Source organism: Mirounga angustirostris, unplaced genomic scaffold, assembly GCF_029215605.1.
Source record: "Mirounga angustirostris isolate CCGP_5_RB_7025 unplaced genomic scaffold, mMirAng1.0.hap1 SCAF_13, whole genome shotgun sequence".
Lineage (NCBI taxonomy): Eukaryota > Metazoa > Chordata > Mammalia > Carnivora > Phocidae > Mirounga > Mirounga angustirostris.
In genome coordinates, this window is record NW_026991721.1 from 7,474,023 (window position 1) to 7,495,783 (window position 21,761).

Below are 21,761 nucleotides of genomic sequence, written 5' to 3' on the forward strand. Positions count from 1 at the left end.
CATTTTCTTTCTTCAGAAGGCCCTGAGGCCTGATCCTACAAGGGGCGGGCAAGCAAAACCTCCCCTTTTGCCCTCTCTGGCTCCCACTTGACCCAGCTCCCCTAAGAACTTGGCTCATTCTCAGGTTTGAGAGTTCCTGCCTCCATCCCACATCTCCCAGAAGCCAGAAAGTTGGACATGGTGCATTTTAGATCTACCTAGGAGTCTCCCCCCACCCCACCACTGCGCCACCACACCCCCACCCCCTCCTCCTACACTTTGGTGTCCTGACACTGGTTACCTAACAATCACAGTCCCCCAAAGCTCTGACATCACCCACTGAAGATTCTCACCAACCTGGACAGCCAAGGGGGCCGATGTGTGGCCAGGAATGATGGCGGGGGAATGAGTGTAATGGAACAGCCAGGAACTGGTAAGGGGGGGCCCATAGGTCAGAGTAAAAGAGGGTAACTTGTGGTGACCCTGAGAGGAAAGCAGAAGTATTTGGGTATTTTAATTTCCCCTAAGTTCCCACAAGATTTCATTGTTGCCCCACATTTCCCCTCCCCCAGACATAGGGAATTTCCGATTTCACTTCCTCAAAACTCAAGCGTCCAGGCCTTCCTGTGTACCCCTACCCCCTCCCACCCACAGATGCAGCCTTCTTCAGAGGCCCTCTCTTCTCCCCCACATGTCCTATGTCCTATGTGTCCTCCACTGCTGTGTCCCCCTTCCAATCCCCAGCCCCACCGGCCTGCGGGGAGCTCAGGCCTCTTGCTGCTGGTCAGATTTTCCCCAAGGACCTCTCACTCCCTCCCCATTCTTCTTTCCCCAGTCACCAGCCGGCCTCGGATGTTCTACTCCCTCAGCCTCCTCTACTCTGTCTCGCCCTCTCCCAAAGCAGATAACGAAGAGGGGTAGGAAGTAGTATCAGGAAAGCAGGGGCGAGGAGGCGGCAAGGAAGGGCAGCTCGGACGGGAGGCGCGAGGCCCCCCCCCGCCGCCCCGGGGGTCCGCCGATACTTCCGGGGAATCCCGAGCCAGCGGGGGAGGGAGGACCGTTCGTGGGGGAGCTGCGGGTGGGGCGCGCGGCCGGGGAGCCGGGTGTCTAACTGGGCGTCTCGCGGATGTTGGAAGGCACGTAGGCTCCGGGACCTCTCCGCGCCCGACCCTCGCTTTTCGCCTTCCCAACCGCAGCACTTGCGCTAGCTGCCGCGCCAAGGGAGGGGCGAAAACAGGTGCGGTTGCCACGGCACCCGGGCCGGGGGCGGGGAGCAGGGCGAGCGGCGCTCGCGATATTTGGAATCGGCCAATGGGAGGCAGGGGAGGGGAGGACGTGGCGCGGAGTTCGCGGGTGGGGCTCCTTCCTCCCCTGCCCTTCTCCCCGCGGCCCGGCGCGGCGGCGGCGGCGGCACGCGCACGCGCGCGACCGAACGCGGGGCCCGGCCCTATAAAGGCCGCACGGCTAGGCGCGCGCTCCACTCCGCGGAGGGCGCCCCGCGGGCCGTGCCGTGCGCCTGCGCAGTGCGGGCCGCTCCCCGCCCCCTTGCCCCGCTGCCCCTCCGCCGGCCGGCCGGGCCCCGCCTCGGCTCCGCGCCCTCGCCCTGCTCTTAGCCGCCGCTCTGCCCCGCAGCAGCCAGCCCCGTCCGCGGCAGCATGTTCAGCTGGGTCAGCAAAGATGCCCGCCGCAAGAAGGAGCCGGAGCTCTTCCAGACGGTGGCCGAGGGGCTGCGGCAGCTGTACGCGCAGAAGCTGCTGCCCCTGGAGGAGCACTACCGCTTCCACGAGTTCCACTCGCCCGCGCTGGAGGACGCTGACTTCGACAACAAGCCCATGGTGCTCCTCGTGGGCCAGTACAGCACGGGCAAGACCACCTTCATCCGGCACCTGATCGAGCAGGACTTCCCAGGAATGCGCATCGGGCCCGAGCCCACCACCGACTCTTTCATCGCGGTCATGCACGGCCCCACCGAGGGCGTGGTGCCGGGCAACGCGCTTGTAGTCGACCCGCGGCGCCCCTTCCGCAAGCTCAACGCCTTCGGCAACGCCTTCCTCAACAGGTACCCGCCCCTTGCCCGGAGGAGGGGGGCGGAGGGGGACCCCCGGGGCCGCACTCGGGTCCCGACCCTACCGTGGCGGCGGCCCGGCCCCGCCTCCCTCATCGTCCTTTGTCTCCGAGGCCCCAGCGAGCCCCTCGGCGACCGCTCCCTGGGACAAGGGCCCCTGCCGCTTCGGCCCACCCGGAGGTCTGGGGGGTGGGTATCGCCGCCCCCTCCCCCGCCCCGTCACCCCCAGAATTTTCCAGGTTATCAGTTTAACTCCCAAACCTTCCAGCAGATCCCAGCCCCACTTCCCTCAGAACCGGGGTCAGCGTTGGGAAGGTGAGAGATTCCTGTCTCCACCTCATCCCAGTGTAGTCCCAGACTGGATGCACCGAATTCATTCAAACCAGCCCCTTCCCCCCTCCCTTCAAGTGGCTGCTGCCTAAGTGTCATGGAAAAATATGTGAAACTTTTCGTCATTCCCTTTGCTGCTGTGCTGTGCTTCCCCCGGGACCGCTGGGTTTGTGTGGGAGGGACAAGGAGGATCTGCTGTGGCCTGCTGAGTTTGGGGGCAGCCGTCGGGGTAGCAGACGGAGTGTGAACATTTCTCCCCGGGGGTCAGCTCGAAAGGGTCTGTACTCCTTAGGGATTTCGGGAAATAGCCTCAGTCTGTAGCACTGGGAGGCCTGGAAGATCTGGGCCCTGACTCCCTCACGAAGAGGTTCCTTAACCTGCTTGGGCCTCAGTTTCCCCAGTTACATGGGTGAAATCTGCCTCCTCGTGATCGGGGTCATGCTCCAAGACTCTAACCCTCATGATGCTGGGAATGAAAAACATTGGTCTTTCTATGGCGTCAAGTTCACTCTTCTCTAAAGGAGCTCAAAGGTGCTTTTCAGTGGTTCTAAAATCCCTGTCCCCACCCCTACCCCCAGGGACATACCAAAGGACTTCACAGATCTGCCTTTCCAGCCAGCCCCCATGCAAGGAGTGACTCCACATGCCTTTTTTTTTTTTTTTTAAGATTTTTTATTTATTTATTTGACAGAGAGAGACACAGCGAGAGAGGGAACACAAGCAGGGGGAGTGGGAGAGGGAGGAGCAGGCTTCTCGCTGAGCAGGGAGTATGATGCGGGGCTGGGGCTCGATGCGGGGCTGGGGCTCGATCCCAGGACCCTGGGATCATGACCTGAGCCAAAGACAGACGCTTAATGCCTGAGCCGCCCAGGCGCCCCTTCACATGCCTTTCAAAGTCTGTGTCAAGGATGACCTAGGAAAGAATCCTTGACTCTTGCCTTCCAGGTCTCCGCCCTGTATGATCACATTCCTTTCCCGACACTGTCCAGCCACACAGGGTGAACCAGCTTGCTCCTGATCCAGGCCAGTGGCCAGCCTACCTCTGTGCACAGAGCTGACTTTTAACAGAGAAGACAGGCAGACTCCTGTTATGGTTTTTTGCCCCTTTTGGGCATTTAAGCCCGGCCTCCTGTTTTACGGTTGATGGCGTTGGTGTGTCATGGCTGGAGCTGAATAAAGCCCTTCGTGTGCGAGGCATGACCCTCTTCGCCTTGAGCCCTCCTCCAGAGAATACCTGTGTCTCGGAATTATCGTGCCCATACACGGGCGATTGGCCCAGACTCTTAGCTGGTGGGCCCCAGAGGATCCTGTGTGCAGTTTGGCTGCTGTGCTGGGAATTCCAACCATTATTAGGTCTTGCCTTTCACACAGAACTTTGGGAAGCTAGAAGGAGGGATAGGTACACCTTCTGTCCTCGGGCCTCTGCTTCTAACTGTGAGAGCAGACTGCTTTTGAAAGGAGAAACAGGGTACTCAACGTGTTTCTGAATTTGGAGACCTAAAGTTTCAGAGTCGGAGGGGATCATAGACGTCATCTTGGTGGTTCAGGAAGCCCGAGCTTGGAGGGCTGTGCTCTTTGTTGAGCTCACCAGGGCAGCTTAATGCAGTGCTCGCTGGCTGACTGCCTTGATGCCTCCATTTACCACCTACTGTGGGTTCTGCCCGGAAAAAAGCGCAGGTCAGGGATGCTGGGTCCAAGACAGACACTCTGATGATGTTGGTGCCACAGGATTCAAGACCCACACTTCTATTTATTATTTTTTCTTTTTTTTTAAGTAGGCTCCACACCCAACATGGGGCTTGAACCCATGACCCTGAGATCAAGAGTCTCACGCTCTACTGACTGAGCCAGCCAGGCAGCCCTTATTTCCCTCTTGCCACTTCATCTCCAGAGGGTTCTCGATCACTAATAGCCAAAAAGGGTCTTATCAGCCGAGGGTCAGGGAGGGCACGGCTTTGCCCTGGAGCAGGGCCCCGAGCTGTGTCAGCCTGTGGAGTGCGCAGAGTGCCGGCCGGCTAGCCAGGGCGTACAAAGGGGGCTCTTCTCTGGCTGACACAGCCTCTCCGGGCAGCTTAAAGAGACCCATTGAGCCATGAACTTGACTTTCTGCCCTTTTTACTCTTAAGTGGCTGCTCTAAGACTAAAATCCAATGGAGCAGACCAAGACAGACTACAGTCAGGTTGTCCTAAGAGCAGCCTGTGAAAACTGCTTGCGGGGCGAGAGGCAGTCAGTGCGCCCTTGGTGGTGGGAAATGAAGCGGCTTGCCCCCTTCCTTGTCTCCCCCGCCAAGCTCCCAGGACTCCGCGGGGCATCTCATTTCTGGGTCTTACCGATGTTGTCTTACTCGCAGGTCTCCTTTACAGGGCGGTTTTATGTACTGTTATTTTTCAGAGCCAGCTGTACTTCAGGTTCTTTTGAGTTGGTCTTCCCTCTGTGACCCTTCCCTAGCAGGAGCCCCAGGTCTGGCGCACGACGGTCAGGGCAACAGTGAGGACCGGGTCCAAGGTCTGCGGGTCAGCCGGTTTTGCCCCGTTGTGCTTGCAGGCAACACCCCTCACCCGGGCCAGCTGCCCCGGGCCTGGCCACTGGTCACTTGGGGGGAAGCTGCGGGGGTGGGTAGGGCCAAAAGGAGAACCTTACAGCTCAGATCCCTCCCCACAGTTGGAAAGGCAGCTTTAAGCCTGCATCCTACAGACAGAGGGTCAGTATTTTCTTTGCTCACAGTGTCTTTTTCAGAGAAGTTTTTAAAGGAGCCTTTTCTGTGTCCAGTAAAGAATTTCTGCTATCAGTTGGGACAGCCCCTTGCTGTTCTGGGCTGTTCCACGCTCAGTGGGAACTCAGGCACACATGGCTAAGCCCTCGCTCGGGAGTTGCCGGCCCCTCTGTGGCTTCATTTGTTCTTCCTCGGCCTGCTCCGGCTTTCGGAGAATGATGTCTGTACTCCCAGCCCCGCCAACCAACCCACGTGTCCCCCAGCTTGTACTGGCCGCCCCCTGCTGTCCCTTCATCCAGGCAGCTGGGTGGGAGGGATGGGCTGGTCCCAGCAGCAGCAGGAAAGCCTCTCCCCACCTTCAGTGTGTGGAAATTTAGCTAAGTCCCAGTGTCATCTTTCTGTTTCCCTTCTGGAGTTGATCGGTGGCCTATCTCGTGCAGTTTTCACTAGCATATCAGCAACTTGAAAGTTGAACTCTTGAACTCTGGGGGAAAAGCTAATGTGAGGGAAATGCTGATGCAAGCCAGTTTGAGCCCATGGTTGGATTCCCAGTTAAGACAGTACGGAGTTCAGGGGGGCGCCTGGGTGGCTCAGTCAGTTAAGCGTCTGCCTTTGGCTCAGGTCATGATCCCAGGGTCCTGGGATCAGGCCCTGCCTCGGGCTCCCAGCTCAGCAGGGAGTCTGCTTCTCCCTCTTCCTCTGCTCCTCCCCCCTGCTCGTGCTCCTCTCTCTCTCAAATAAATAAAATAAAATAATATTAAAAAAAAAAAGACACTACAGAGTTCAGGGGCCACCCCTGGAAACACTAGAAAACCTCCTGTAAATGCCTTGCTTTGGGAAAGGAAGGCAGAGGTGGAGAGGAGAGTACACAGAAAGCCCCCTGTCGCTTCTAGAGCTGCGAGGGCTGAGTCTTGACGTCTCCCCTCCGGCTTTTGCTCCTGTGCAGGTTCATGTGTGCCCAGCTGCCCAACCCGGTCCTGGACAGCATAAGCATCATCGACACTCCTGGGATCCTGTCTGGAGAGAAACAGCGCATCAGCAGAGGTAAACAGGCTCTGACACAGCCCAGGGCGCCTTCCCTCTGCGGTCTGTGACGCGGACCACATGCTGTCCCTGAGGTCCCTCCCAGCCCAAGTGAGAACCCATCTTACATTGGCCCGTGTCTGCCCAGCGCGCTGAGCCCCAGGGGGGCAGGAGTTGCTCTCTCCCTTGGCTCCCTGTGCCGAGGGTACTAAGAGCTGTCCGGGGGGGAGCACAGCCTATTTTGCGTGGCTCTCGTGCTTTCCACCCCCCGGGGCAAGCGGGCGAGATGGCACCTGGGGCTGGCTGTGAGGTCACGGGAAGTCACTCCGTGTCTGGGCTCCGGGTACCTCGGCCAGCATTGCTGTTCCCCTGGGGCGCCCTCACCCTACTTGGTGTGTAAAAGCTTTGCCTCCCGACGCCATCTAAATTCCTGGCAAGCCCAGCAGGTCTGTGAGGGAACACTGGACCCGAACAAGCCAGCTGGAAGGAGAAGCTGCAGAAATTTGTTAAGTGTTTAGGGGCTCCTGGAAAGGTGTTTCAGCTTGCTTCGGGTTGGTAATCGGCAGCCTTCCCGGGGCCTGGAAGGTTTTCGCGCCAAGTGTTGGTGCACCAGGCCCCCGGTTGTGTCAACTGCTGTCTGGACTCCGAAGATCTCGTTCAGGACGAGCCTGAACTGGGTTATATTTCTGCTGCTGTTCCATTTTGTGGAGGGGCGGGGAGCCTTGGGGCCTGAATGCTTCCTGGCAGGAGCGGGAGGGCAGGCCAGGAGGGGAGCCTGCAGCTGCAGATGTGAAAATGAAGTAGGACCACACTCAGACAGGGGTTGAGAAGGGGCCGGGTTTGTGTATCATTAACTTGCAAGTCTTTCCCGTGCCCCTTTCCCTCTGGGCTGCCCAGCATTGGCCAGCTTTGCATTTGAAGCTAACGACCTGGTATTTGGGAGATGTTTATGTCTGCTGTGGCTTAAAGGGGTGGGAACCCCGTTCTTGGTGCCGAGAAACCTTGCTTCTCTTTTTTCTCAGGCTCTGGGCCCCTGCCAGGAAGGGCTTGCATCAGAGCACCCTGAAACTGCTCTCTCTCTGTCTCGTTTAAGCTCTTAGGCTCCGCACCCCAGTGATAAAGACAGTCCTAGGAGTTCAAGGGAGCAGCTTTGGGACCCCTTCTAAAAAGGCAAGGGCTAGGGGCGCCTGGCTGGCTCAGTTGGAGGGGCATGCAACTCTTGCTCTCAGGGTTGTGGGTTCGAGTCCCACGTTGGGTACAGAGATTACTTAAATAAATAAAAAAAGAGGGGCACCTGCGGTTAAGCGTCTACCTTTAGCTCAGGTCATGATCCCGGGGTCCCAGGATTGAGTCCCGCCTTGGGTTCCCTGCTCAGCGGGGAGTCTGCTTCTCCCTCCGTTACCCACCGCCCCCCGCTCGTGCTCTCGCTCTCTCTCTCTCGCTCACTCTCTCAAATAAATAAATAAAATCTTTAAAAAAAAAACAACTTTAAAAATAAAAAGGCGAGGTTGTTTTTCCTTACTGCTCTTGTTGTTCCAAGCTGGTTTTAAGAAAATGTCTGGTTAGCATTTAAAAGACCCACAAGGGGGGATTTATTCTCTGTTTACTTCCAGGCCTGAGTTATCCTAGAGGGACTTTCTTCGAGGCTCTGCGGTGTTATCTTCGTAATGATCTGGAAGAGTAGGCAGGGGGGCTGCTTCTGACTGGGGCCGTGGGCTAGAGAACTAAGCCATCTCTGGGGTGTGCACAATGCTCCCAGCCTTGGGGTCAGTTGATGTGTACACATCTTCGAATAGGGACAAGAGCTCACCAGGAGAGGCTTACCATCTCAGCAGGCTGTGCTCACTGTGGCCTTCAGAGCTGGGAGTTAAGGCATTTGAGGGAAAGGGCGTAGGGCCCTTGTGACCCCCGTAACCACTGTTTTCTACCAGTGCTGTGGGGTCCCCTGCTGGGAGGCATGTCTTTGACACGTCAGCCTGGGTCTGGAGAGCCTAGTGGGCTGACGGGTTGGGAGTATAGGTCTTGCTGCTTTGGGTAGCCTGGCCCTGTCTGCTGGGATGTCCCCCGCTCCACCCCGCCGCCGCCTCCTTTCCTGGTTGGCAAAAAGGTGGGCAGTGATGTCCAGACCTGCTCTCTCTGGGACGGGCACCCCCGCGGCACCTCCCTGGGCTGTCCAGGCGGTGGATTGGCACCCGGGGTGCACTTCGGCTGTGCCAGTGGGGGATGTGGTCTGCGAGGCAGTCCTGGCCTTCAGGTTGTCCACGCAGGTGGCAGATACTCAGAGGAGGAGGCCCGCAAGAGACACCAGGCTCACCCCTGGTTGCCTCTGCCCCCCTCCAGGTGTGAGACTGGCCCCTCTCTGTCCTGGGGCGACACAAGGCCTCCCCCACCCTATCGTGGGCAGGAAGGAGGAGTGGGGCTTAAAGATAAGGGCATTGCTCTGATTGGGGGAGGGCTTCCTTCTGTGAAATAGCGAGATCAAACTGATTTTAGTAGACAGTTTCTTTCCCCCTGGGACCCTAGGTCTCTCAGTTTAAAGTATTTTACTAAAAGTTACCAAGTTGGGATTTGCTCTGCAGTATGTTTGGTGTCAGCGTTTATCAGGAGAGAGACCATCGCGCAGTACCTCTCCGCTCTGTTGGCTGTGGTCTTCAAGGGAGGTGGGGAAGGAGTGGCCGTCTGCTTGGAGGCCCCGCCCACCAGTCCTCGCAAAGGTCCCGTGTTGCCCTGTCCAGCAGAGGAAGTCAGAGGAGGGCCGTGCGTTCCAGCCTCCCCGGCCAGCTCTCCCGTCTGCTCCCTTTGCTGACAGCATGGAGAGCAGGTGTTTCCCTCTCAGCGAGATAGGGCCAGCAGAAAACACGGGTCCTGGGCACGCAGCGTGCGCTTCTGCGGCCTGCCGATCTCGTTCCCTGGGAACAGAGGGTTCTTCTGGAGGTTGCCTGTGCATTAGAGTTGTTAATTAGGTTTACATCCATTTCCCAGCCTATCTGCCAGGCCCCTCCTGGCTTCTTCCCCTTTTCCCCATGGTCCCTTACGTGTGCAGGAAATATTGTCTGGAAAGATAACGTAGGGGCCGTGCAGGCCCAGAGCAGTCAGGATATAGGGCAGGCTCTGCGAGAGACCCCTGAGAATTACTCCGGGAAAGAGAAGGGGCCTCCGTGGGGGTCTCAGGGTGCACTTCCCCGTTGTGCTAATCTGAGTGACTTTAAAGATAAACGTTCTCCTGTATCAGCAGAGAAGGGTGATCTGTGGGGACAGCATTCGTTCTTGAGTGCCATGTGACTGATAAAGAGCGTTCCAAAGGGCATCCGGGGCCTGGTGGGGCGGGCGCCTTTGGCTCCCAGGCTGCCGCCTGCGCAGTCACGAGCCGGAGCAGAGATTTCCCACAGCGGGTCCCCGGGGGGCAGGCACGCTCAGGTGGAGGTCCCAGCGTGGGGCTCAGGGCCCTGGCCGGGGCTCTCCCTGCCATCGTCACCACGCGGCTGCGAGCTGGCCGTACCTCTGCGCCTTGGTTTCCCCCACGCGAGTCGCGTCAGCAGGGAAGCGTTCCTTAAACTTGGGTTTGGAGACCGACGCCCCGCCGGCCTTGTGCCCGGCTTTCTGCAGACCATCTGCGTCCTCGCCTCGGGAGCCGGCGCCCCTCAGCTGCCCCGCAGCTGCCCCTGGGAGGACACTGCTGCTCTGCAGACGAAGAGGCCGAGGCTTGCCGCCCGGGCTAGTGTGCGTCTGCGGGCCCAGCAGGAGCTGTGCTCCTGCCACCCGGTTGCTGAGAGCGGACGCTCGGCTTGGCTGCCGGGAGCGCTGACAGCGCATACCGGGCGAGTCTTTGACCCTCGGGTGGTGACCGTGCTGGGCTTCTGCGCTCTCCTGACAGGCCTTCGCCTTCTCTCCCGCCCTGAAATCAGACTCAGTTCACAGATGGACCTGAGGTCCAGGGCTTGGAACAACCCTGCTGGCATCTTCTTCCTTTTCCCTGTTCTCTGCCTCTAGCCAGAAATCGCTCCCTCCACTCCAGACCCTCCGTGGATGGGTGTAGGACCCCTGGTCGAGGCTGGCTGGTCCCCTAGCTTCTCATTTGCCCTCCTGCTGACTGTCCCTGGTTCCCAGGCTCCCTCCAAGCTTGGAAGTCATCCCATTAGGCAGGTAGGGCCTTCCAGGTGCAGAACGGAGTCCTCTGACTCCGAGGTGGGGCCGCGCTGTGGGCAGCCCTCCCTTCCTGCTGAGCCCTGTGCTGACGACCTCCAGAGCTGCCCCACCCCTAAGAGCCCTCCATCCAGGTCAGGGTTTTCTGCAGCCCATAGAAGGCTCCATGAGGTTGCCTGCAGGCCTTGGGCTAGGCCACGTGCTGCGTCCCTCTTGGATTCCCAGCGCCCACAGTACAGATGATGACAGAAGGTTCAGGCCCCAGCGCAGTACTTTAGGAGCCGGGGACCCTAGGGAGTTACTGCAGCCCATGTGCTAACCCCTTGCCCTAGCACCTAGTGCTCAGTGACATGTTCAGCCAATGCCAGCTAATCACAAATAGACACCCAAAAATCCAGGGATTCCCAGACTGATTAGAAAGACCTTTTTCTGACTAACATCCCGAGGAGGCCAGAGGCTAGGGGAACACTGAGTCAGCCGGAGTCTCCCTTCCCGGGGCACCCAGCCTCCTCCAAGCCTCCCTCTCACCCCCGCCATGCCCCCCCCGCCCCGCCCCCGGTCCCCTGGACAGCTTTTGGCCCGAGCGTTTGGTGGGAACGCGGCGCTCTGCCGAGGGGCGTGGGCCGCTGCCCGCGGAGGACTGGTACCAGCCCGCGCCCGGCCCCTGTGCGTTCCCGGCTCGAGCAGCTGTGTGAGCGCCTGCGAACGTTCCATTTATATTTGGTGGTACGAGGCATTCTTTGAGCGTGAGATGTGGTCGTCGCCTACACACCACTCAGAATCTGCGCTCCTTGAGCCCGAAATACAATTCCTGTGTGTAAATAAGAGCAAACATTTACCAAGTGCTTACGGTGTGCCAGGCACTCCCTTGCTGCCCACAGCAGCCCGGCGCATCAGGGACTTAACACCCTGCCGTCACAGACGAAGAGACAGGCTTGGACAGGGGCCGTGGCTGCTGGGGTCGCGCAGCTGGTTGACGAGGAGAGGGCTCCGATTCAAGTGCTGGCCTCATTCCGGAGTCCATCTGTCCCTCCCTGCCCTTTGTCCATTTCCCGGTCACATTTGCAGAGATCTTCGCCCTTGTTAGGCGCACGGCTCAAGGAAGCAGCTGCGTAACCACCACCGCCAGGATCAAATCTAGTCTTTCCATCAGCCTGGAAAGTTCTCTGTTCCCCTTCGTAGTCCCCTCCAGTCCCTGGCAACTCAGACCTGATACTTAGCCCTGAGGTTTTGCCTTCTCCAGAATGTCCATACGAGTCTTCCGTGCCTGCCCTCCTCCACTTAGTGTGTGCTTGGGGGCGTTCATCATGTATTCGAGAGCATGACCATCGACCCATCATTCCTCCCATCCCGTGTGTGTACCCTCATGTCTTACCCATTCACCTGCTGAAGAGCCTTTGGGTTTCCAAATTGGGGCAATTTTGAATAAAGCTCCTACAAACATTTGTGTACAGTGTGGACTTCAGTTTCTTAATTTCCCTTGGGTAAATACCTAGGAGTGGGGAGGCCCCTTTCTCCTCGCCACTGAGCCACCCCAAGGAAGTCCTTCCCTGAAGAGTGTGCCCGCCCGAGGAAGCTCGGCACCCATGTCGGTCCTCTCTCGGCTCCTTAATCTTCGTCCTGCCATCCTGTGCCCCCCTCTCCCGGGCGCGGCACCGGTTGGAAACGTGTATGGTGGGAGCCACGGCAAGAAATACCAAGGCCCACACAGCTTGAATGGCAGGAAACAAAAGTCGATTGCAGACAAGCCCTCTATTGTTGATGTTCTAGAAACTTGGAACGTATGAAGCAGCTTTTCCACCAGCTGCTGGAACTACCTGTGTTTGGAGGGTGTCAGGAGAGGGTGAGGACCTGTGACAACTTCCTCTCTTCCGCCTCTCTGCCTGTGGTGGGGAGCGGGACTCTTGTCAGGACTGACGACGGGTGAGGAGCCTGAGCAGCCCAGACGAGGCTGGGTGGGAACAGAGCAGAGACCTCCTGTCCACGTGGCCCCGTGTGCTTACTTCCCGAGGCCAAGCCCAGCCCTCAGCTGGGTGGCCCTGAGCATACAAGCGACTCTTCTTTGTCCCCCCTTTCCCAGTCCCCACGACTGTGCATGCGTGTGCGCTGAGATTTACCACGGTAACCCTTCTACGTGCACGGTTTGGTGGCATCAGGTACATTTCGTGTTGTTGTGTGACTGTCCCCACCGTCCACCTTTCAGACTTTTCCATCTTCCATCCAAGTACTAACCAGGCCCGACCCTGCTTAGCTTCCGAGATCAGACGAGATCGGGCGCGTTCAGGGTGGTATGGCCGTAGACCTTTTCCATCTTCCAAATGGAAACTGTAACCCCATTAACCACTCGTTCTCCTATCCCCCCCCCCCCCCGCAGCCCCTGGTTCCCACCGCTCTCCTTTCTGTCTCTGTGGACTTGGGATGCGTGGCATCGTGCCGCATCGGTCCTTTTGTGCCTGGCTTATTTTATAATCTCCCCAAAGTCCCAGAATTCAGTGGCCAGACACATCCTGGCACCGAGGCAGACCCCTCGTGTGTCCCGAAAGCTGGAGGCTCACCGCCTTGGGCAGTGCTGAGGGTTGGGGGCGCTGGCACACTTGTCCCCTGCCGCCCCACTCCGGGCTGAGTGGTGGCCGCGGCCGCCCTGCCAGGTGCACGGACTCGATTGAGGCTTCGCTGCTGCTGCTGCAGGTCCAGCCCTCGGTGTCTTTCGAGACCTCATCTCTCGGGCCAGAGTGAGGGTTTGGTGGACAGATGGGGGCCGGGTGGGCCTGCGCGGTCATACGCCTGTGATGACATCATAGCGCCCGTGCCGTGACCCTTTTAGTGACCCGTGGACGTACTTGGCCAGCACCACGTCTCCCTCCCCAAAAGTGAGAGCGTTTTTCATAATAAACAGGAAATTTCATTTACCTGCAAAAAAAATGGACTTAGAGCTCTGTTGGCTCCAACTTGAGGGGTTGGCGGGTAACTGGGTTTGCGGGCGGGGCAGGAGGGGGCACTTGGGGTTCTCGGCTCTGCTGCGGTGGCTCCTCCCCCTCCTCCCCTCTGTCTTTCCGGGAGTCGTCCTGGGTCCCCACCAGCGCGGGAGGGGGCACGAGGCCACTTTGGGTGGAGCCTGGGGGGTGAGCTCAGCTCCCTGTGCGCTGTCCTGACTGCGGGGCCAAAGCGAACTTGGGCTGGAGCCCAGCCCATCCGGGAGCCCCCATTCCCATTCCAGGCACCTCGCATCCGGCATCACTGCCTCCCCAGCTCTGCGAATCTGTGCTCCGTCAGCGTGCGGCGGTCTGAGGACAGGCAGTGTGACGAGGGACGAGTTGGGCCTCATTCTTGCTGAGAGGGAGCCGTCATTCAGTCCTGAGGCCTTGCTTTTCCAGGGCTGACCTGCCGCTCCCAGGGGCAGCCATAAAAGGCTCCCTGCCCGCTTCCCTCGCCTGCTCCTCGGCCCTCCCGTCCTGGGTTTCTGCTGGGGGCGTCTCTCTGGGCACGCCATCCCGTGGCTCTCAGGGCTGGGGGTGGGGGTGGCCATGTCCTCTGCACCCAGTGGCCTTTGGTGCTGGCTCCAGGCTGTCTCCCACTCTCTGAGCACCGATAGTCGGGTGGTGGGTGGTCTGGCTGTTTCCAACCCTCTGCCTGGGCCTAGGGAGGGCCGATGGCTGCCCTGCCCAGGCTCAAGTTCAGATTCACCGGGACCTTACTGCCCCCGCCCCCCCTGCTCCATCTCCCCGCCCCCATTAGAGACTCCGGCCGGTTGAGGGGCTGCCTCTGATCGGAGCGCCCTGTCTCCCGGGCGTGCTGTGGGGGGAACAGACTGCCCGTTGCTGCGTCGCGAGGCTGCTGTGCTAAGTCAACAGAAACCGTGAATCTGGGGTTTTCCTGAGGTTCCGGTGTCTCACCCCAAGGACGAGAGCTGGCCGCTGGTCTCAGAACCAGGCTGAACTTCGGCGGCTCTCAGTTCCTGACCGGTTCTGCTGTCCCCAGCCCCTCGGCCCCTCCTGCCTGTGGGGCCTGTTCTGGGAGCCCTGTGTGTTACCTGATCTAATCCCCGCTACGGTCAGAGGAGGAGTTGTTTTTGGAATTTTACAGATGAAGAAATGGTAACTCAGGAGTTCGGAACTTCAGGTCAGGTCGCCGTCAGTGGCCGGCGCCGGGAGTCGGATCCAGGGCTGTCTTATTTAAGAGCCTGTGTTCTTTCTGAGTGCTTAAGTTCGGGGAGAGGCTTGGAATGCTGTGGCTTCGGGCGCACACACAGCTCTGAAGCGCACTTGAACCTGGGGGGCCTGGCGGCCAGAATGTTTATCCCGCCAAGCAGACCTTCACCCCTCGGCACACCCCCAGTGTTAACTGTTTATCTTAGAGCCTTGCGATGGGGGCCTGGCTCTGGCCTGAGTGGAGGTAGCCTCTTGGGGAGCCCAGCTGCTGACTTGCCTTCAGTCCGGGAGGCTTGGCAGGAGCAGGAGCAGCCGAATTCCACTCTGATGACCCACTCAGCAGGCTCCTTACCGGAGGGGCGGGGAGGGCTGCCCCCCCCCCCCCCACGGCGCGGTAGTTCACTCTGTTTTCTTTGTTCTCTCCCTCTACCTGCTACTTTTCTGTAACCTGGCAGTCTGGATAATGCGTGGCCAAATCCCAGTTTGGTCAGAGGGTCGCGAGCATGTTTTACAAGGGATGCTAGCCAGGAGCAGGCTGTCAGGACGAGGAGATTGGTGGGCCCGTTTCTGGGCAGGGTCTCGGGCTCTTCTCTATGAGAGCAGCTTCTCCGGCTTACTTTCAGAGCCTGACTGCACTCTGGGGTGTATTTGGTACTTCTTAGGAGGCCCGGCCTGTATTTGAGGTGGCCTGTGGGGAGCAGGTGAAGAACAAGGAGGAGCCCAGGGACAAGGAGGCTTGCCCAGAATCAGCCGGAGAGGAAATGGTAGCTCGGGGGCTTCGACCCAAGCTTCCCAAAGACTTTTAGGCCACTGTTGTCACCTGGTCTTCCTACATCTCCTCATCTTTGCTCCTAAAAGATGAGAAATAGGGGCGCCTGGGTGGCTCAGTAGGTCGAGCGTCTGCCTTCAACTCGGATCATGATCCCAGGGTCCTGGGATGGAGCCCGGTATCGGGCTCCCTGCTCAGCGGGGAGTCTGCTTCTCCCTCTGGCTTGTGCTCTCTGTCTTGCTCACTCTCTATCTCAAGTAAATGAAATCTTAAAAATAAATAAAAGATGAGAAATAGAACCTTCACTTCTTCTGGGGGCAGTGGAAGAAGTGGAAACATTTTAAAGAGGCGTGACTGAAATAGGATTTAGGTTAAACTGCTGTCGGAGAGACCCCAAAATCCACTGGCTTAAACCAGATATCAGCTAGTTCATGTGGAAAATAACAATCCAGGCCATCCTGAACGTTCGGCTTTCATCTCTGAATTCAAGGTGGTTGCTCCAGCCCCTGCTATCACATCTGCATTCCATTCCTCAGGAAGGGAGAAAAGGACAAAGGTCTCATAGACCTTGTTCATTTCTGCCGCAGGAGAGGCTAGAAAATGCGGTCTTAAACTGGGGGGCCCAGAGTTCAGCCAGAACTAGACCGTTGTTGTCAAGGGAAGAGCTACGGTGAGCGGTCTCTGCTGCCGACGGCCCTGCCCCGCAAGGGGCCTCCACTGGACACTGGGAGACCGCGTAGCCTAGACTTGAGAGCTGGACGTGATCTAGTCCAGCCACCTCGTTTTAGAGACGCATTTAAGGCCTAGAGAGGGGATGCGGTGTGTAGCATTTCATAGGCCTGTCGTAGAGCAGTGGTCAGCGAAATTTTTCGGAAGGGTCAGAGTTAGTGTTTTTGGCCTGCAGGCCTGTGGTCTCTGCCATGGCTGAACTCTGCTGCTGTGGACAAGAGTGGCCACAGACGGTGCGGAGGAGCATGGCCGTGTCCCGCTAAAACTCTTACTTACGGTGGGGGGGGGGTGCCTGGGTGGCTCAGTCCTTAAGCGTCTGCCTTGGGCTCAGGTCATGATCCCAGGGTCCTGGGATCGAGCCCCGCATTGGGCTCCCTGCTCAGTGGGAAGCCTGCTTCCCCCTCTCCCACTCCCCCTGCTTGTGTTCCCTCTCTCGCTGTGTCTCTCTCTGTCAAATAAATAAATAAAATCTTTAAAAAAAAAAAACAAACAATTCTTATTTACGGAACAGGTGATGGGCCAGCTGCAGTTTGCCAACCCCTATTGTGGAGAATAAGTGAGGTTCCTGGAGAAGGGGGTCCCAGCACGAGCACCCCACGAGTAGCAGCTGCAGGTGTCCCAGCTGTTCCTTACTGTCCTTGTCGTGTAAGGGCATCCAGCCGGCATCGGCAGCCCCCGAGTCTCTGTTCTTCTCACCACACTGCTGGGCTCCCCCTCCTCACTTTTGCCCCGGTCTGAGCCACTTTAGAGCCCAGATTTTGTGACTTCTTTTTTTTTTAAGATTTTATTTATTTATTTGAGAGAGCGAGGATGAGGGGGGCCGGGGGCGGTAGAGGAGGAGGGAGAAGCGGACTCCCCGCTGAGCCGGGAGCCCAACACGGGGCTCAATCCCAGGACCCCAGGATCATAACCTGAGCCTCAGGCAGACGCTTAATGGACTAAGCCATCCAGGCACCCCTGGATTTTGTGACTTCTCTTGCATTATTTATCTGTGGCTCACCTCTCTGTGCCAGGTGCTGCTGGGCGAGGGTATCGGGTGGGTACAGAAATAGGGGGGACCTGACGCCCCTGTCCTCGGGGTGCTGTGCTGGCCCTGTGAGGACATGGTGGAAATTTAAATGACACCAGGCTGAGAAGTCCGAGGTCGGGTCAGGGAGGAGAGCTCTCAGAGCAGCCTGGCTCCGGTGCCCCCGAGCTCACCCCGCTCTTCCTGCAGGTTATGACTTTGCTGCCGTCCTGGAGTGGTTCGCCGAGCGGGTCGACCGCATCATCCTGCTCTTCGACGCCCACAAGCTGGACATCTCTGACGAGTTCTCCGAGGTCATCAAGGCCCTCAAGAACCATGAGGACAAGATCCGCGTGGTGCTGAACAAAGCTGACCAGATCGAGACCCAGCAGCTGATGCGGGTCTACGGGGCTCTCATGTGGTCCCTGGGGAAGATCATCAACACCCCCGAGGTGGTCAGGGTATACATCGGCTCCTTCTGGTCCCACCCGCTCCTCATCCCTGACAATCGCAAGCTTTTTGAGGCAGAGGAGCAGGACCTCTTCAAAGACATCCAGTCTCTGCCCCGAAACGCTGCCCTCAGGAAGCTCAATGACCTGATCAAGCGGGCACGGCTGGCCAAGGTAGACTGGGGGTGGGGGCAGGGCCCCCTGCTGGGGGTGGCCCATGGGGGCTGGGACTGGCACTTGGGGCCCCAGGATTGGTCTGCCATGGCTTTTGGGGTGCCCGAGACCCATCCCCGCAGACCTACAGCCACACCTACGTTGCCCTGTGTCTAGACGGGTCCTCTGTGCGCCCATGGGTGTGGCCCTTTCTCAACTGAGTCTTCTTTTTTTTTTTTAAAGATTTTATTTATTTATTTGAGAGAGAGAGAATGAGAGACAGAGACCATGAGAGGGAGGAAGGTCAGAGGGAGAAGCAGACTCCCCGCTGAGCAGGGAGCCCGATGCGGGACTCGATCCCGGGACCCCAGGACCATGACCTGAGCCGAAGGCAGTCGCTTAACCAACTGAGCCACCCAGGCGCCCTCAACTGAGTCTTCTTGATGCATGTAGATGTTAAGCGGGAAGGGAACACTGGGCCAAGGGGCGGCCTGGGAAGTGGGGAGCCAGTGGGGGTGCAGCTCCAGTCCTCATCGGCTTCCCCTCCCAGGCCTGTTGATTGAGCACTCCGCGTGTGCGGGGTGCTGGGGACACAAGGGGACTGACACGCACAGTCCCTGCCCTTCCAGCGCGCACCAGTCGTACCGGGAAAGTGGAACATGTAAAGGGAAGTCAGGCACGGTTTTTTGTCCTCTCGTGGGATGCCGCAGAAGCAGGCGACTGGGAGGCCTCGGGTGGGTGCTGACGCATAAGCCAGGACAGGAAGGAGCTAGCAGAGAGATGGGGCGCAAGCCTGTGGGCCGAGGGAGAACCCTGGGCGGCCTCAGCCCCCAGAGGTCTCGTAAAGCATCCGGCCCCTCCCTCTGGCACCTGTTGGCGGCGTCTGGATCGCTCAAGAGCTTGGAATCTCAGCTCCAGGCCACGTACTTCAGGGAGACCCTGGCATGGCTGGGGCTGAGAGAGAAGGCTGATGCCCCCAGCGGGCCCCTCAGACACAGAGGGCCAGAACACCCCCCGATTGAGCACAGCTGCATATCCTGAGCCTGCCTGGAAAAGTCCACGGGCCGCCACCATGCACACGCATGGATCATGGATCCGTGGGGCTCAGAGGTCGGCTTCAGCGGGGACCCCATGCATCGCCGCTCCTCTGACGAAGTGGCCGCGGAGGGTAGGGGTGTCGGGGGGGCTAGGGCTTCGGCGAAGGCATGCTCCCGAGTAAAGGCCTGAGGAGTGGCGCCTCCTCTGCAGGTGGCAGGCCCCCCGCCGGGGAGAGCCAGGAGGAGCCCCGCGGCCCGCGCTCCTGCCTCCGGGAGCCAGCCGCGTAGCTCCGGCTTTTGAGAGTCCGCTGTGGGCCACGCACAGCAGCTCAGGCCGCCCCACACCGTCTCGAGGTCTGGAGTCAGGTAGCCTTTTGGTGCTCACCGTCTTGAGTAAAAAGAACTGACCCCTCCTCTTCTACCACCAATCTGCGTCTCCACACTGGTTACCAGAGCGCTCGTGGACCATACTGGAGTGTGCTAGAAGCACGAGCCCTCGGGCCCCACCCGGCACACCTGAACCGCCTGGGGATCTGTATGCACAGTGAGGTTGCAGAATCTGCTCTGGGGTCTTGCTCCTCTCTCACTTCTGGAAGCTTCCCAGTGCAGGGAGCTGGTTCTGAGAAGGGACCCCGTGAGAAAACCCGCATCACTGGCTCCTGGCCTCCCGGTTCTAGGCTGCAGGGAAGGGCAGCGCTGTTCCCTCCTTGGCCAGCACCCCCCCTCCCCCGGCAGGGCCGCCTGTGCCCTCTCGAAGCCTCCTTCCGGGACAGCACCAAGGGAGGGCTCCCCGTTCATCTGCAGAAATGGTGTGTCACCGCCTCCGGGCACCCTGAGTCACCACGCCTGGAAAACCCCGGGGCCTCCGATCTCGTGTTGCACCTGCAGCTCCAGGCTGTTTCCTTTTCCTGGAGCGAACGGCCTTCTGTGCCAACCTGCAAAGGCCAACCTACACGGGCCGTGACGGGCGGAGGGGCGGCTGCCTCGCTCTGTGACAGGCCTGCTGCCCTCGGGCCGTTCGCACACAGGGTCAGGCCGGGGGCGGGGCTTCGATGGCGCAGAGCTGGCAGTGGGGGGGGGGGGGGCGGCTGGCCGGCTGCGGCCCTTCCCGCCCGGACGTTACTTGGCGAGGCGGAGGGCTCTGAGGGCCTTGGAGGGTGCCCAGCGTTACCAGCCCGCCGTGGGGAAGTGAAGGGTGTGCCGCCCTTCGCTGGCAAACACCGAAGTAATACTGAGCTCAGATAAACTTCAGAACATCTGGGTGAAGCCTCATGTGGTTTTCCTAATCCTTACTCACGCCGAGCTCTCTGGGTGATACACTGAGCAGAACTCGGGCCGTGTTGGGGTTTTGAGAACTCGACGTCCGCAGCCACCGTGTGCGCATGTGGGATGGCGGGCTCCGCATCTCCGCCGCGGGACAGGAAGCTGGGGGTGCACCCGGGCCCCCAGAGAGCACGGGCCCCGGACTGCTTTGGGCGGTCCCCAGTGACGGTCCCGGTCCCGGCCTTTTGGGGCAGCCCGGCGCAGGCCCCCTGCCTACACGGTGCCCCTTCCTGTTCTCCAGGTGCACGCTTACATCATCAGCTCCCTCAAGAAGGAGATGCCCAACGTGTTCGGGAAAGAGAGCAAAAAGAAGGAGCTGGTGAACAACTTGGGAGAGATCTATCAGAAGATCGAGCGGGAGCATCAGATCTCCCCCGGGGACTTCCCGAACCTCCGCAAGATGCAGGTATGGCTGTCCCCCGCTCGCCGCCGTCCCTGGGACGGGGCCTCCCAGCTGGGAGTCCCTGAGTTTAGTGGCCGTGACACCGCAGAGGGGAATGCGGTGACTCACCCCCAGGGGTGGGGAAAGGGCGGGGCGCCAGGCCCTCCAGGACCATCCTGGCTCATCCCCTCCCCAGCCCTTCAGGGAAGGAACTGTTCCCACCTCCACTAAACAGACTGGGGAGCCAAGGCCAAGGGGCAAGCCTCGGTGGGGGCATGACCTGGGGCCGGCTCTGTGGCTCGGGACCCCTGCTCCGGGCACTCTACCTGGAGTCCATGGACACCTGACCCAGCCCTTCCCCCTCCCTTGCCCACCACAGGAGCTCCTGCAGACTCAGGACTTCAGCAAGTTCCAGGCCTTGAAGCCTAAGCTGCTGGACACAGTGGACGACATGCTGGCCAACGACATCGCCCGGCTGATGGTGATGGTGCGCCAGGAGGAGTCCCTGATGCCCTCCCAGGCCGTGAAGGGCGGTGCCTTCGACGGCACCATGAACGGGCCCTTTGGGCACGGCTACGGCGAGGGGGCCGGCGAGGGCATCGACGATGTGGAGTGGGTGGTGGGCAAGGACAAGCCCACCTACGATGAGATCTTCTACACACTGTCGCCCGTCAACGGCAAGATCACGGGCGCCAACGCCAAGAAGGAGATGGTGAAGTCCAAGCTGCCCAACACAGTGCTGGGGAAGATCTGGAAGCTGGCCGATGTGGACAAGGATGGGCTGCTGGATGACGAGGAGTTTGCCCTGGCCAACCACCTCATCAAAGTCAAGCTGGAGGGCCACGAGCTGCCCGCCGACCTGCCCCCGCACCTGATCCCACCCTCCAAGCGGAGGCACGAGTGACCGCCCGGCCGGGCCCACCGGGGGGAGGCGAGGGGCTGGAAAGACTGAGCAGAGTTTCCTCAGCTCTCAGAAAGGAAAACCACCATCTTTCTTTTCAGGCTGTTCGCAGGCCCAGCAGGGAGGCGGGTGATACTTGTATGTGAATGATGGAATTTTGTGCACAAGAACTATGGATATTTTTAATATATAACGTTAGAGGCAGCGTTCTTTCTTGCCTCCTCCATTTGACAGCCCCACGCACATGAGCCCCTGTCCTCCCCCCCCCGCCCAGCTCTGCTCTACAGCACGTGCCCACCCTGGCTCAGCCCCGACCCGCTGGCAGGTGCCGTGTGTAGACAGGAACCCCAGGATTCCAGTTTGTTTCTAAGCTGAGTACTGCTTCACTGACCCAGTGGCTCCTTCCCTGTCCAGCTCTGCCCCCTCCCCACGCTCCTGGATTAAGCTGGTTCTGGTGCCTTCTGCCTTGCCCTCCCCGGTGGCCCCCATGCACGGCCCTGCTCTTTGCTTTCACATCGCACCCCCTCCCCCAGCTTGACAGTCACAGAAGCAAGCCCAACTCCCTTTTTTATGAGGTCCAAGGGATGAGGAGGGATGCGAGAACGTCTCC

The 21,761-nt window shown here is 59.4% G+C and overlaps 1 protein-coding gene and 1 non-coding gene across 2 annotated transcripts; one reads left to right on the top strand and one right to left on the bottom strand.

Moving 5' to 3' along the window:
• Positions 1-1,417: 1,417 nt before the first annotated feature.
• On the top strand, positions 1,418-21,360 carry EHD1 (EH domain containing 1). Its single transcript, XM_045893356.3, has 5 exons — positions 1,418-2,038; positions 6,035-6,132; positions 17,117-17,529; positions 20,110-20,274; positions 20,630-21,360. The coding sequence occupies exons 1-5, from the start codon at positions 1,635-1,637 to the stop codon at positions 21,152-21,154; spliced, it is 1,605 nt and encodes a 534-aa protein (XP_045749312.1). The 5' UTR covers positions 1,418-1,634; the 3' UTR covers positions 21,155-21,360.
• On the bottom strand, positions 4,159-4,231 carry TRNAK-CUU (transfer RNA lysine (anticodon CUU)). Its single transcript has one exon. It is a non-coding gene; the product is annotated as a tRNA-Lys (tRNA).
• Positions 21,361-21,761: the final 401 nt, after the last annotated feature.

What these genes read in the sequence shown, in the direction of transcription:
- EHD1 (XM_045893356.3), top strand. Translation starts at nt 1,635, where the DNA reads ATGTTCAGCTGGGTCAGCAAAGATGCCCGCCGCAAGAAGGAGCCGGAG. An exon ending in GGCAACGCCTTCCTCAACAG is followed by an intron (nt 2,039 to 6,034) that starts GTACCCGCCCCT and finishes GCTCCTGTGCAG; the next exon opens with GTTCATGTGTGCCCAGCTGC. An exon ending in GAAACAGCGCATCAGCAGAG is followed by an intron (nt 6,133 to 17,116) that starts GTAAACAGGCTC and finishes CTCTTCCTGCAG; the next exon opens with GTTATGACTTTGCTGCCGTC.